At 40.9% G+C, this 11,627-nt stretch overlaps 1 protein-coding gene and 1 long non-coding RNA gene across 2 annotated transcripts; one reads left to right on the forward strand and one right to left on the reverse strand.

Annotated features, from left to right (window-relative positions):
• Positions 1–8,335: 8,335 nt before the first annotated feature.
• On the reverse strand, positions 8,336–11,068 carry LOC113316239. The gene is made up of 2 exons (XR_003342989.1): positions 10,585–11,068; positions 8,336–8,535 (listed from the first exon to the last, which is right to left on the reverse strand). It is a non-coding gene; the product is annotated as an uncharacterized LOC113316239 (long non-coding RNA).
• On the forward strand, positions 8,553–9,640 carry LOC113316234 (chlorophyll a-b binding protein of LHCII type 1-like). Its single transcript, XM_026564456.1, has one exon. The coding sequence runs from the start codon at positions 8,643–8,645 to the stop codon at positions 9,453–9,455; it is 813 nt and encodes a 270-aa protein (XP_026420241.1). The 5' UTR covers positions 8,553–8,642; the 3' UTR covers positions 9,456–9,640.
• Positions 11,069–11,627: the final 559 nt, after the last annotated feature.

The raw sequence follows: 11,627 nt of genomic DNA on the forward strand, positions 1-11,627 counted from the left end.
CGGTGGGGCCTGACAATCAGCACAGTTGTCTTGGAGCGCTGACGCTTGAACTGACATGCTTGTCCAGCACACACCCATTCTTTGGAGTTTCCTCACTTCCTGTAAAAGGTGGACAGCGCCAGTTTGTCCGCATGTTTCCGCGTGTAGTTCTCGTAGTAGCTTCTCTGCCTCTCTTTCATTTACACACCTCGCGAGGGATCCCCCAGCTGCCCTGTAATACAAGGATCCCTGGATCATTACAAATTTCTTCATAGCTTGAACGGGTATCACTCGTTCTTCGTCCATCCGGGTTAGGTCTTCGATATATACCCGTTTCCAATCATCCGACTCCTCGAAAGACAGGTCTTCTTTCCAAGTAACGGAAAGCTCCTTTCTTTTTATCGTGAACGTGCCTTCTTCCTCGCCATTCAAATGTACTTTGCTTTCCATGGTTGCTAGGGCATCCGCGTGTTTATTTCCGCCCCTTCCAGTATGATCCAGAGTTGATCCCGTTTGGCTCATCAATCTTTGAGCTTCCGCCCGATAAGGTGCTATGTGTGGTTCTTTGACATGAAAATCGTCGTTCACCTGGTTTGTTACGAATATCGAGTTTCCTTTGACTTTTATGCTTCCCAGATTGAGCTCCTTTGCCATTCCGAGTCCCAAAATCAGCGCTTCGTATTCTGCGACATTGTTGCTATAGGAGATGTCCAGATTAAATGAGTATGAGAGCATATCTCCTCGTGGCGCTTTGAATACTACTCCGGCTCCTCCGACGGTGCCATATGACGACCCATCAAAGAACATAGTCCAAGGTTTGTCAATGTCTGCAGCCGCCACTTCCCCCGGTACGTACTCATGTACGTTATCATCTCCTTCTCCTGGAAACATAGCTACGAGATCAGCTATCGCTTGCCCTCGCACCGCGTTCGGGCGTTGATACTTAAGCTCGAACTCCGACAGTTGTAGCAACTAACGGGCAGTTCTCCCCGTTAGGACGGGCTTTGAAGCCAAGTAGGCTATGGGGTTTGTCGCTCAACTCTGCATCCCGTAGGACTCGGATGACATAGTAGATAGGTGATAGCTCATTTCCTCCCATGTATTGTGCAAGGACTGCGCCTATCGCCGAACAGGTGAATGTCGTGTAAAGGTAGAGGGGGATTCGTTGTACCGGTGGTCTCAGAGTTTTTAGGCTTACAAGTCATTATTTTAGTTTTTAGAACGCAGCGCGCTGAACTTCTCCCCACAAAAAACGGGGTATTTTTCTTTAGTAGTGGGAGGAACACCGTCATTACTGCGGCATACCAGGTACGAAGCGCCTTATGTACGATATACGTCCTATGAAAGCTTGCAGTGGTGGCGTCATCATTGTGATCGCTTCAACTTTTCTTGGATCCACTCGGATTCCTTCATTAGTCACTACGAAACCTAGGAACTTCCCCGATGTTACCCCAAAGGCACACTTGAGGGGTTTCATTTTGAGTTTGAACTTTCTGCATCTCTCAAAAGACGTTTTTAGGTGAGAGGTATGATCTTCGGCCTCTTGTGTCTTAACCACGATGTTGTCAACATATACCTCTACCGTCTGGTGTAACAAGTTATGAAATATGGACGTCATAGGTCGTTGGTATATAGTGCCGGCATTCTTTAGGCCGAACGGCATTACCACATGATAGAAGTTGCCACATGGAGTTTGAAAGGCGGTCTTTCTAGCGTCCAAAGGATCCATGTTTATTTGGTTATATCCGCTGAAGCCATCCATGAAGGAATACTTCCCCTTCCCTCCTGTTGCGTCTAGCGTCATATCGATGTTTGGAAGCGGGAAATCGTCTTATGGGCACGCTCGGTTCAGGTCTCTGTAATCTACAAAACATCTGACTTTTCCATTATTATTTGTGACAGGCACGATGTTGGCTAGCCAGGTGGGGTGTTGGATAGGCTTGATGAACTTGGCCTTAAGCAATCGTTCCACTTATTTTTTTATCGCAAGAGCGGTGACCCTAGGAAACTCCCTGCTCCTTTGTTTAACGGGGTTGAATTTTGGCGAGACTCCAAGATTGTGTACCACAAGGTTGCTGTCTAGACCCGACATATCGTCATAATAATAGGCAAAGACATCTTTGTAATCCTTGAGTAGCGCGATCAGAGCTGTCCTTTCCCCTTCGTCTAGACTCTTGCTTACCGTGATAAGGCGCTCGTCTTCTTGTGTTCCTATGTTGACTTCTTCGGTCCCATCCAGAGTGAGATCCTATGGTGTCTGCTCTCCAGTGGTCTTGACGGTAGCTTCTATCAATTGGTTTTGTAGCTCCTCATCATCAATTGTGTTATAAGGGAGTTCGGACAGACTTCGTTCTGACCTTTCATCGGGAACTTCCGCTTCATCCATTATCGTATCAGTGTAATCTAGTTCATCTGCGGGCGCTCCCTCGGCTAATTGCTATAAGCGGTATACATGGCCCCCATCTGGCCTGGAAAAGCGTTGAAAACTGGGTTGCTCTTCTTGCTTCCTCTTCCTTTCTGTTGGGAATACTAGTCTGGATGGACTAAACACGGACTTGACTGGCTCCGGTTTTTCTTCTCCCCATATTGATAGCGGGATAAGTTGTACCTCCGGCACCTCGTCTTCTTATTTTGGCACGTCATATAAAATTGCATCCGCCATGTATGCTTCCTCTGGGTCGAAGGGGTTGCTTGTGGCGGGGATTCGGTATTGTTTGCCTCCGATATTGGTTTTCGCGCATTGGTGGTATGTTGACACAACCACCTTGTGGTTGAGCATCTAACCTCGCCCTAACAACACATGGAATGTGGTATCATCCTCTAGTACATAAAATGGTGTAGGTCCTCGGATGGGGCCGACCTTCATGACCAGGTTGACAATCCCGATGGCTATTTTCACGTGGCTTCCAAACCCTTTAACCGTTGTAGTTCGCATTCTGATCTCGGACCATTGTACTCCTAGGATTTCTAGTGTATGTATCGAGATTAAGTTCAAGGACGCGCCCCCATCGATGAAAGCTATCTTCGGTGGTTTCCTGTTGATATGCGTTGTGAGGTATAGAGGTATGAGGTGCTCCCTCGGGTAGTAGATGTCTTCGTTTGTGAATACGATTGCTTCCTTGGGAAGGAGACTGCAAGGCCTCCCCGCTGCTATAGCTTTGGACGCTTCTTTGATTTGATCTTCGCTGAAGCCGAGCGAGTCAAAGAACTGTTGGGCCAGTACCGTTTTAGCGAACTGGCTAGCCACGTTGTCTGTGTTTGCAAATGTTGGGTTCTCTATTTCAACTGCGCATGCTTCTTCTTCGCCATCATCCCACGGATTCCATACATCTCCGCTTGGGTCTTGAGTGAGCATCATGACTCGATGTTGGACCGCTTTACCGCCCTCCGGGTTACTCATCTCAATATCACCTACTTCCAATTTTTTCTGGAACATTCTTCGTATGTTAAAGCAGTCAATTGTGGGATGTTATATCCTGCGGGGGAAATGGAAATATCTAGAATCGCTTGCGTCGATGGTGCTCGGATCCATCTTTGTTGGAGGCAGTTGAACTTCCTTGTTCGCTATCCATTGTTCTAACAATCCTACGATCTGTTCCTGCTACAGGGAAGGGGCGGTGGAAGCGTCTGTGTTCCCAACCCTCTCGGTTATTATTTGCACGAGTATTTCTAGGCATGGTTGATACAGTGTTGACCGAGTTCCGCCAGATGTAATCTGAGCTTGGTTCTTCGATGCAATCGGCGATTCTTGCGGCTGCTTCCTCTAGCTCTACGAACATGGGAAAGCGAAAATTGACTAAACTTTTTTTGAAGGATGAAGTCATTCTTCGTACACAAATCTCCACCAGAGCATCCTCTTTGTCATCCTTGTGGCAGTCCAGAGTGAGGAGACAAAATCTGGCAATGTATTTTCCTATTTCCTCGCCTGGGCGCTGGTTACACTTTCTCAAGTCGATGGCCATGACTTTCCTTTTTGCTGAATAGAATTTTCTGAGGAAGAGTGCTTCTCGACCTCAGGTTATCGTACCACGAGAATGCTGTGTCAGTTAACGACTTTGGGAATTCTCTGAGACATATTTTCCCATTAGTTTCCCGATCGTTCATAGCGGATATGAATCGGCTGAGGTGTTCCCTCGCGTTACGCTGGCCGTTCTATACTTTGAACTTTGGTGATGTGTAATCCTCTGGATACTGGTACTCTGTGATTTCGGAAGAGTGAGGGCTCGCCATAAAGTTGTAGTTGTCTTGTTTTACGACTCTGTAGTTCATATCCAAGTATCTTGCCATCGCCTCCTGTGTCATAGCTATAGGTTCCTCCTCTTTTTCCTCCGCGTTCTCCGTTGTTTCTTTGGCGCTTTTCGCAGCGTTGGATGTCTTCATGAGCTTTATCAATTCTTGTGTCCCTGCATATGTGGTCTTCTAGCTCCTTTTGCATTTCCTTGAGGGAGGGTTGGATAGGTGGCGCCTCATCGATTTCCTGTTGTTTGTCTTCTTCGCGAGTGACTCCTGGTTTTCTTATTTGTGTGATTGGGTCTGTTACTATTCCTACCCTCTCGCCTTCAGGATTGAGTGGAGGGATGTTTTGATTCTCTATCGCGTCTGAGCTGGCGCCTTCTGGGTGTGTCATGGTGAGCTAGGCACGAGCCTCCGGGTGTGGCCGCCAAATGTTGATGGGTGAATTTAATTCTGGTTGTACCCGTCCTAACCACATCAAATGACCTCACAATTCCAAATATTGTAAGAGAAAGATTTCCCTTTCCATTGTATCTTGTCCTTTCTTTTATAGGCTTTCCTAAAATCCCTTCTTTTTACTACATTATGACACATGTCCTAACATCTCTTAATTACTCTAAATGCCATTCCTTAACATAACCTCCTTCTTCTTCATTAATTTCTCCTTTTGTCCTCCCCTTCTTTTGGGTATTTTCCACTTGAGCTTGGATTTAGTCCCCAAGTCTCCATACTTCAAGCCAAACTAATCTTTGTTCTTAGGAGCACTCCCAATCCGTTAGGGGATGTTTTTTCATGTATCAATAAATATAATTAGAAGTAAAATACATAAATGTTAACTCCGCTTTACTTGATAGTGATCCTATAGTGTTTGGTTAAGTCCGAACCTATTATCAAGTAATCACATTTTGGTAGTCGTATTGTCTCGATCTCGTATCCATAAACAATCACACAAAATATGAATACCGATTTGTAGTATTGTTTCGACTTTGTTCATAAACAATCACTTTCGGTAAGAGGATTTATAGGTGAATGAATTGAAGATTGTGATGGATTTGATGCCCTCGTCTTTTCACGTTGTTTTTCCAAAGGGTCGCCCCCATCCAAACCTGTATTGACGGTTTTTAGTGCTTTAAATTGGTCAGTCCAGAACCACTAAAAAGAATATAAAAAAAATTAAGAAAAAAAGGGTTTAGATTCAATGCATCTGTGGAGGGAAAATAGTAGTGCTCTCCACGTCAAAGGTCTCAGTATCTCTAACTCAATGTATGTGATGCCAAGTAAAATTTTCAATGTAGGGATTGCTTTGTTAATATCAATCCAGTACTCGGTCATGGCCAGCCAACCAACCAAAATATTGAATGAAGGTGTAAAGAACCAAAGAGCAGCAAAATTGGCGATAGCTACAAAAGAGCCAAGAGTCAGTTTAACTTCCATCCGTAGCTTTATGTTCACGCGTACATGAAGGTATTTTTTGGTGCCTGTTTTTGGTTTCCATAACTTGATTCTAACGTAATCCTAATTCCTAAGCGTACATGAAGCTTAGGGCTCAATGGTTAACTAAAAAAATGAATGAATCGATACCAGATTTTCTGTAAGGTATTTTTGTGTGTGTTGACACGAGCAATGCAACAGTTATGTTACAACTGTTGCATCACTTAACGGACATTTAGTCTCGTTCATTTGCATACTAGATGTGTCTATTCCATGGACCATGAAAATCTTCTACCGTGTTGTTATTGGTTGTGGAGATGGCACCACAAATTCAAGAGTCTTTTGTTTATTTCTTTTTTTTTCTCAGCCACGCAATATTCGTCATCAAATAAATAATGAATTAGATATGGACAGTATACTGATGCAATGAATTTCGTTGGGAAGCTATTGGAATATATAGACTGACCGGCCAAAGTGCCAGAATTCCCTTTCTCATGGGATGCTGCTTGGATAGATCCTCATTGTATTGGCCTTGGTGGCTCATGCAATATTTCGATTATTTGAAGTTACGATCAGAAGTATGAATTTCAGTTGAGAATTAATGGCAAGTTATGTGCATAAAAAACCAAGACATTTGAACAGATAAGAAAAGTAAAACAAATTGATTAAAAAAGATAACTAGATTTGAATTTACATGATCCGACGCTAATCATCTCAAAAAATTTAGAACCAACAATTTCTCACAACCAAGATTCACACAAACTTACACGCTCAAACATGAAACAAGCCCAAAGAAAAAAAGAAATATTTACAATTCACTCTGATTTTTTTGGGTTAATTTTTTTTTGGGATCTATCTAATCAATAACTGACATTGTAAAAACGATTGGGTGAAGAAGAATTAATAGATTGAAGAAGGGATTGAGCCTTAGAAAGCTGTTCATTCAAAGACTGTATCTGAGCTTGATACGAACGTACGTACTCTAAAGCTTCAGCTTCTAAATCACCAAGCTGTGAACACAGTCTTTCCTCTGCTTCTTCAACTACATAAAGTCTGTGTGTAGTTTTCTCGAGTTCTCTTTTCATTTTTTCTTCCCTCATCAAACTCTTGTTCAATTCTTTTGCCAACTCTTCATTTCTTTGCCTCAATACCTCATCTTCTGCAATATTTTGAGCCATGGATTCTTATAAAACTGGAGTTTTGAAACAGAAATGAAAGAAAGATTTGGAGTTGTAGATATGTATGTATGCTTGTCTGGATTCTCCTTACCGATTATGGAAGTGCCTTGGGGTCTTTTTTATAGGCAGAGGGTTGATAGAATAATATGTCTAGATTCAATGTATCTTTTTAAGGAAAAATACTAGTATCCACGTATAAGCATCATTTATCTGTTTTTTTTTTTTTTTTTGTTCATATGTCAGCTGGTTAGGCCAGGTCGCACTCTTAGGGGTAAACAAGCTACTGAGGATAATATTAATATACCTGGTTTAGACTTAGAGAGTTATTTAGAGCCTGCAATGGCCAATGAGATTGAAAATTCTCAAGGAAAGCAGCTGAATGTTATTGTCTTATTCTTGTCATTTGGCTTGCTTGGAATAATGGTTTAGATAAATTCTTGTTTTACCGGCCAAAGAATAGTAGTAATATATTACTTGACTTGGATCATACTTGGGATATTACTTTGTCAATATCTTATCTAGTAAGAAGTATTCGGTCATGGCCAGCCACCCAACCAACCATATGAAGGGGTAAGCCAAGAACCAGAGAGCAAATAGTCAATAGCTAAGAAAAGAGCCAAGAGTCGGTTTAATTTCCATCCACAACAACATAATTCCAACCTTCAATTCTGACCTGCCACTGTCAACAGGTTTGTCCATTACTAGTTTTATTTTCTTTTACCAAATTCCGTAATTCACTGAATTTTTTTTTCTTTTTCAGTTTGCCTTATAACAAAAAAAGAATGCAGGGCTGGCGCAAGAAAGCGCAAGAAGTTGAACTTGGCCTCAAAGAAGAGAAGGTACTTCAAAGATTTCAGTTATGCTACAGTTAGATTTTTTGGTCACCCGACAAATGGTTTGCCAACAAGATAGATTTCAGTTCTGCAGTTCTTCTATAGTTAGTACTCTTAAGACTGGAATATACATTCCCTAATATTGCTTCAATTTTCACTCAATGTATATCATTTGTCTTACTGTGTGCAGATTTGTATCAGTCTCTGTCCCTATCTTTTTCTAGGAAAATCCATGACATGTATTGGGTGGCTGAGAAAAAACTACACCGATTCTTGAATTCGTGGTGCAAACTCCACAACCAATAACAACACAGTAGAAGATTTTCATGGGTCGACACATCTATTTGGTGCAGAAAAACAGTACAAGGCAAACTATGTTGGTTTAGAAAGGGTTTTGGTTGGATGTCGAAATTAGATACTCCAAGATTGAGAAGATAGAATTCAAAGGAACAAAATATCTTGGGCAAAAATTCAGTATCCACCTATGCAAAATGATCAAAGATAACACCATAATAATACGTAATATTTGACACTAGTAGAGATTAAATGAAAAAAAAATGCAAGCATCCAGGTAAAGAATGAGATTCATGAGGATTAACAAAGTCTTCGAATTTACCATCTATTTCATTTAAATTAAAACCTGGAATCACACACATTCAGTAATCTTGGTTCAAATTCTAATTCAGTTTTACAACGTTCAGCTTTGTATCAGTTGCTGGCTGTCCCTATCTAATTCATTATGCCCAGGAAAATCCATAACATACATTCCGTGGCTGAGAAAAAAGAAAACAAAGATTCTTGAATTTGTGGTGCCAACTTCAGGACCAATGAAAACATAGCAGAAGATCTTCAAGGATAGATGTATCTAATCCAATAGGAGCCTATATAAAGAACATGAACTGCATCAGTCTTAACTCACCAAATCATCAAAACACCATCTTCAATAATCTTTCATTTTCAATCTCTAACTTCAAAAGATACATTTTACATGTCAACCATGGCTCTCTCATCTCCATCATTTGCAGGGAAAGCTGTATCTCTAAACTCACAAACAGAATTCCCAACCAATGTTAGATCCAGCAGCAATGGTAAGATCTCGATGAGGAAGACATCCGCAAAGAAGCCTGCTGCTTCTTCTGGAAGTCCATGGTATGGTCCAGACCGTGTCAAGTATCTCGGTCCCTTCTCTGGAGAGTCTCCATCGTACTTAACTGGTGAATTCGCTGGTGACTATGGCTGGGACACTGCTGGATTATCAGCTGATCCAGAGACCTTTGCCAAGAACCGTGAACTTGAGGTGATCCATTCAAGGTGGGCGATGCTAGGGGCTTTGGGCTGTGTCTTCCCCGAACTCCTTTCTAGAAATGGAGTCAAATTCGGTGAAGCAGTTTGGTTCAAAGCCGGATCTCAGATCTTCAGTGAAGGAGGACTAGACTATTTGGGAAATTCCAGCTTGGTTCATGCACAGAGCATCTTAGCTATTTGGGCCACACAGGTCATCCTTATGGGAGCTGTGGAGGGCTACAGAGTTGCCGGTGGTCCACTAGGAGAGATCGTCGATCCACTTTACCCAGGAGGCAGCTTCGATCCATTAGGCCTTGCAGAGGACCCAGAGGCATTTGCCGAGCTAAAAGTGAAGGAACTTAAGAATGGTCGTCTCGCCATGTTCTCCATGTTTGGGTTCTTTGTTCAGGCTATTGTGACAGGAAAAGGTCCTCTAGAGAACCTCGCAGACCACCTTGCTGACCCAGTGAACAACAATGCTTGGTCATACGCTACCAACTTCGCTCCCGGGAAGTGAGAATAAACGTACCAAAGGCAAAATGGTGTTTGGTTTCCTATTTTTTTCCTTTAATATCCTCTGTACATCCATTTAGCTTGAAAAATTGTGTACCATGTCTGAGTTTCATCTAAATAGTGGTTCTGTCTATGGTGTAGTTACTGTACCTCATAATTTGTCAATCTAATAGAATCCATTTTTGAGAATTTAGAGTTTCGATAAAGTTCATATATCTGACTCCCATTGAATCTACATATACTCCCTATATTCTGGAAACAATCAAGAGGTTCAATTGTTGGGTTGTAGATTATCAATAGTCAGAAGTCGCAGTTCTAAGTTATGGTAGTCATTCTTGTGCGTCTCCTAGTTCTCTTCATCATGATCATTATTATTACAAGTGGATGGATCTAACAAAATACCAAAAGGCTAACATCGACTCCCCATCCAGCTAAGCCATAGTTTCACATATGAAATCAAACAAATTAAGGATGAGATTTATCAGACTCAACAAACTCTCCGACCTTACCACTATTTCAACCGAATTGGAACCTGAAAACTCCTTTAGCACCCCTAGTTCTTTCATCATCACCATCTAACTGTCATAGCTTCTGTGAACATATTAACTATAACACCATAATTTTTATCTAATTCCAAAATCATCAACTTATTCCCTTACAGCAACTTGACCAGTTTTTAGCTTCCACATGGTTTAAACAACCAGTAATTGAAACTCACAATGTAGTTCAGTTTTCATGTTTCGTTTTAATTCTAAAGCATCTTCGACGAATCTAACAATGCAACAAGACATGGAAGGGATTGGTAGGGAAATGACATACACAAGGACTACGTTCACCGGTTCTATTGGCTACTTTCTAATTCTAGGATTCTTGGCTTTCATGAACTACTTGTACAGCTTAATCTTACTGAACAGGAAAATGTTTCCATTACTAGCTTTCCATAACTAAATTGCAAAGTCCCTAGAAATCAACAGTTACTCATGTACAATTTATCAATTTCAAAGGTATATGAAGACAAGGTGAGAAAATTTTCGTGACACTTGAACAAACTATTGAAGGGAAAAAAATTGAAACATCAAGATGGCATAAACACATTCAATTATTGAAGGATAGATCAAAAGATAGCTACGGACCTTTTTGCTTACGCTATCGATGGGAGCTTTCACCACCATGTCCATGACTTCTCCGATTCCCATGTTCTCCCTAAGCATCAAACCCAAATTATTCTTCTTCAACTGCAACTGAATTAAATCTAAGGAGCATTTTGTCAATCAGTGCTGCTGCATCCCCAAAATGCCCAATTTTCTTTTTTCGGATACATCCAATTACATGACCAGTTGTGTTTCTGTTTTGGTTATGGATGTAACACACCCATTAATTGGTTAGAGCATTTGTGAAAGATATTAATCAAAAATCGATGAGAAGGAAGTTGTTTGGGATTGTGAATTCAGGGTTTTCAACAAGGTGGAAGAGCAGAATGACAGAGAAGGAAGAATTTCTTTTATGGTCCCTCGAGGATTGAGCATTAGATCTTAAGCTGCAAGGAAGTTTTTCTGCGCTAGGATTAGTCCCACATCGCGAGTGCAGCGGACATGAATTTACTATTTAAAAAATCTGGCTAGCAAATCATCATCCCTAACCCAAACGTACAGGATTTGTGGTACTTGCTGTCCCAGCCTCGCATAATTTTTTTTTGGGTTACCGATTTAGCTTACACGTTATCAAACACGATGCTTTAGCTTACCGATTTTTAATTCTCTTTTTGGGTGATTTTCAATTCTTTTTTTTGGTTACCATTTTTCAAAATACGATCCCTGGAATCGGTGTTGCACTTCAATTTTTCCTTCTTCAGGTTTCAATCAGATACGTCCTTAAAGGTATGTCTAAACATATCTATTTTCTTTTTCAGATATTTTTGACGGATTGCGACATATATGATTAATATAACCCGTTGTTTTTAGATTTATATCAAAAATGAAAAAAAAAAAAAAAGAAAAAGAAAAAGTAATTGCCTATTCTGTAAATCTATGATATATTGTGAAGTATTCTCACATGTCTGTCTAGTCTGGTATACTGTTAACTTGTTTTAAAATTAAAAAAATAAATAAATAAAAACAAATAAATAAATAAATGGTTGATTGATGGCATGTGTACTAAATAAATTATTTTATTAAAT

The sequence above is a fragment of the Papaver somniferum genome, chromosome 1 (genome assembly GCF_003573695.1).
Source record: "Papaver somniferum cultivar HN1 chromosome 1, ASM357369v1, whole genome shotgun sequence".
Taxonomy (NCBI): domain Eukaryota; kingdom Viridiplantae; phylum Streptophyta; class Magnoliopsida; order Ranunculales; family Papaveraceae; genus Papaver; species Papaver somniferum.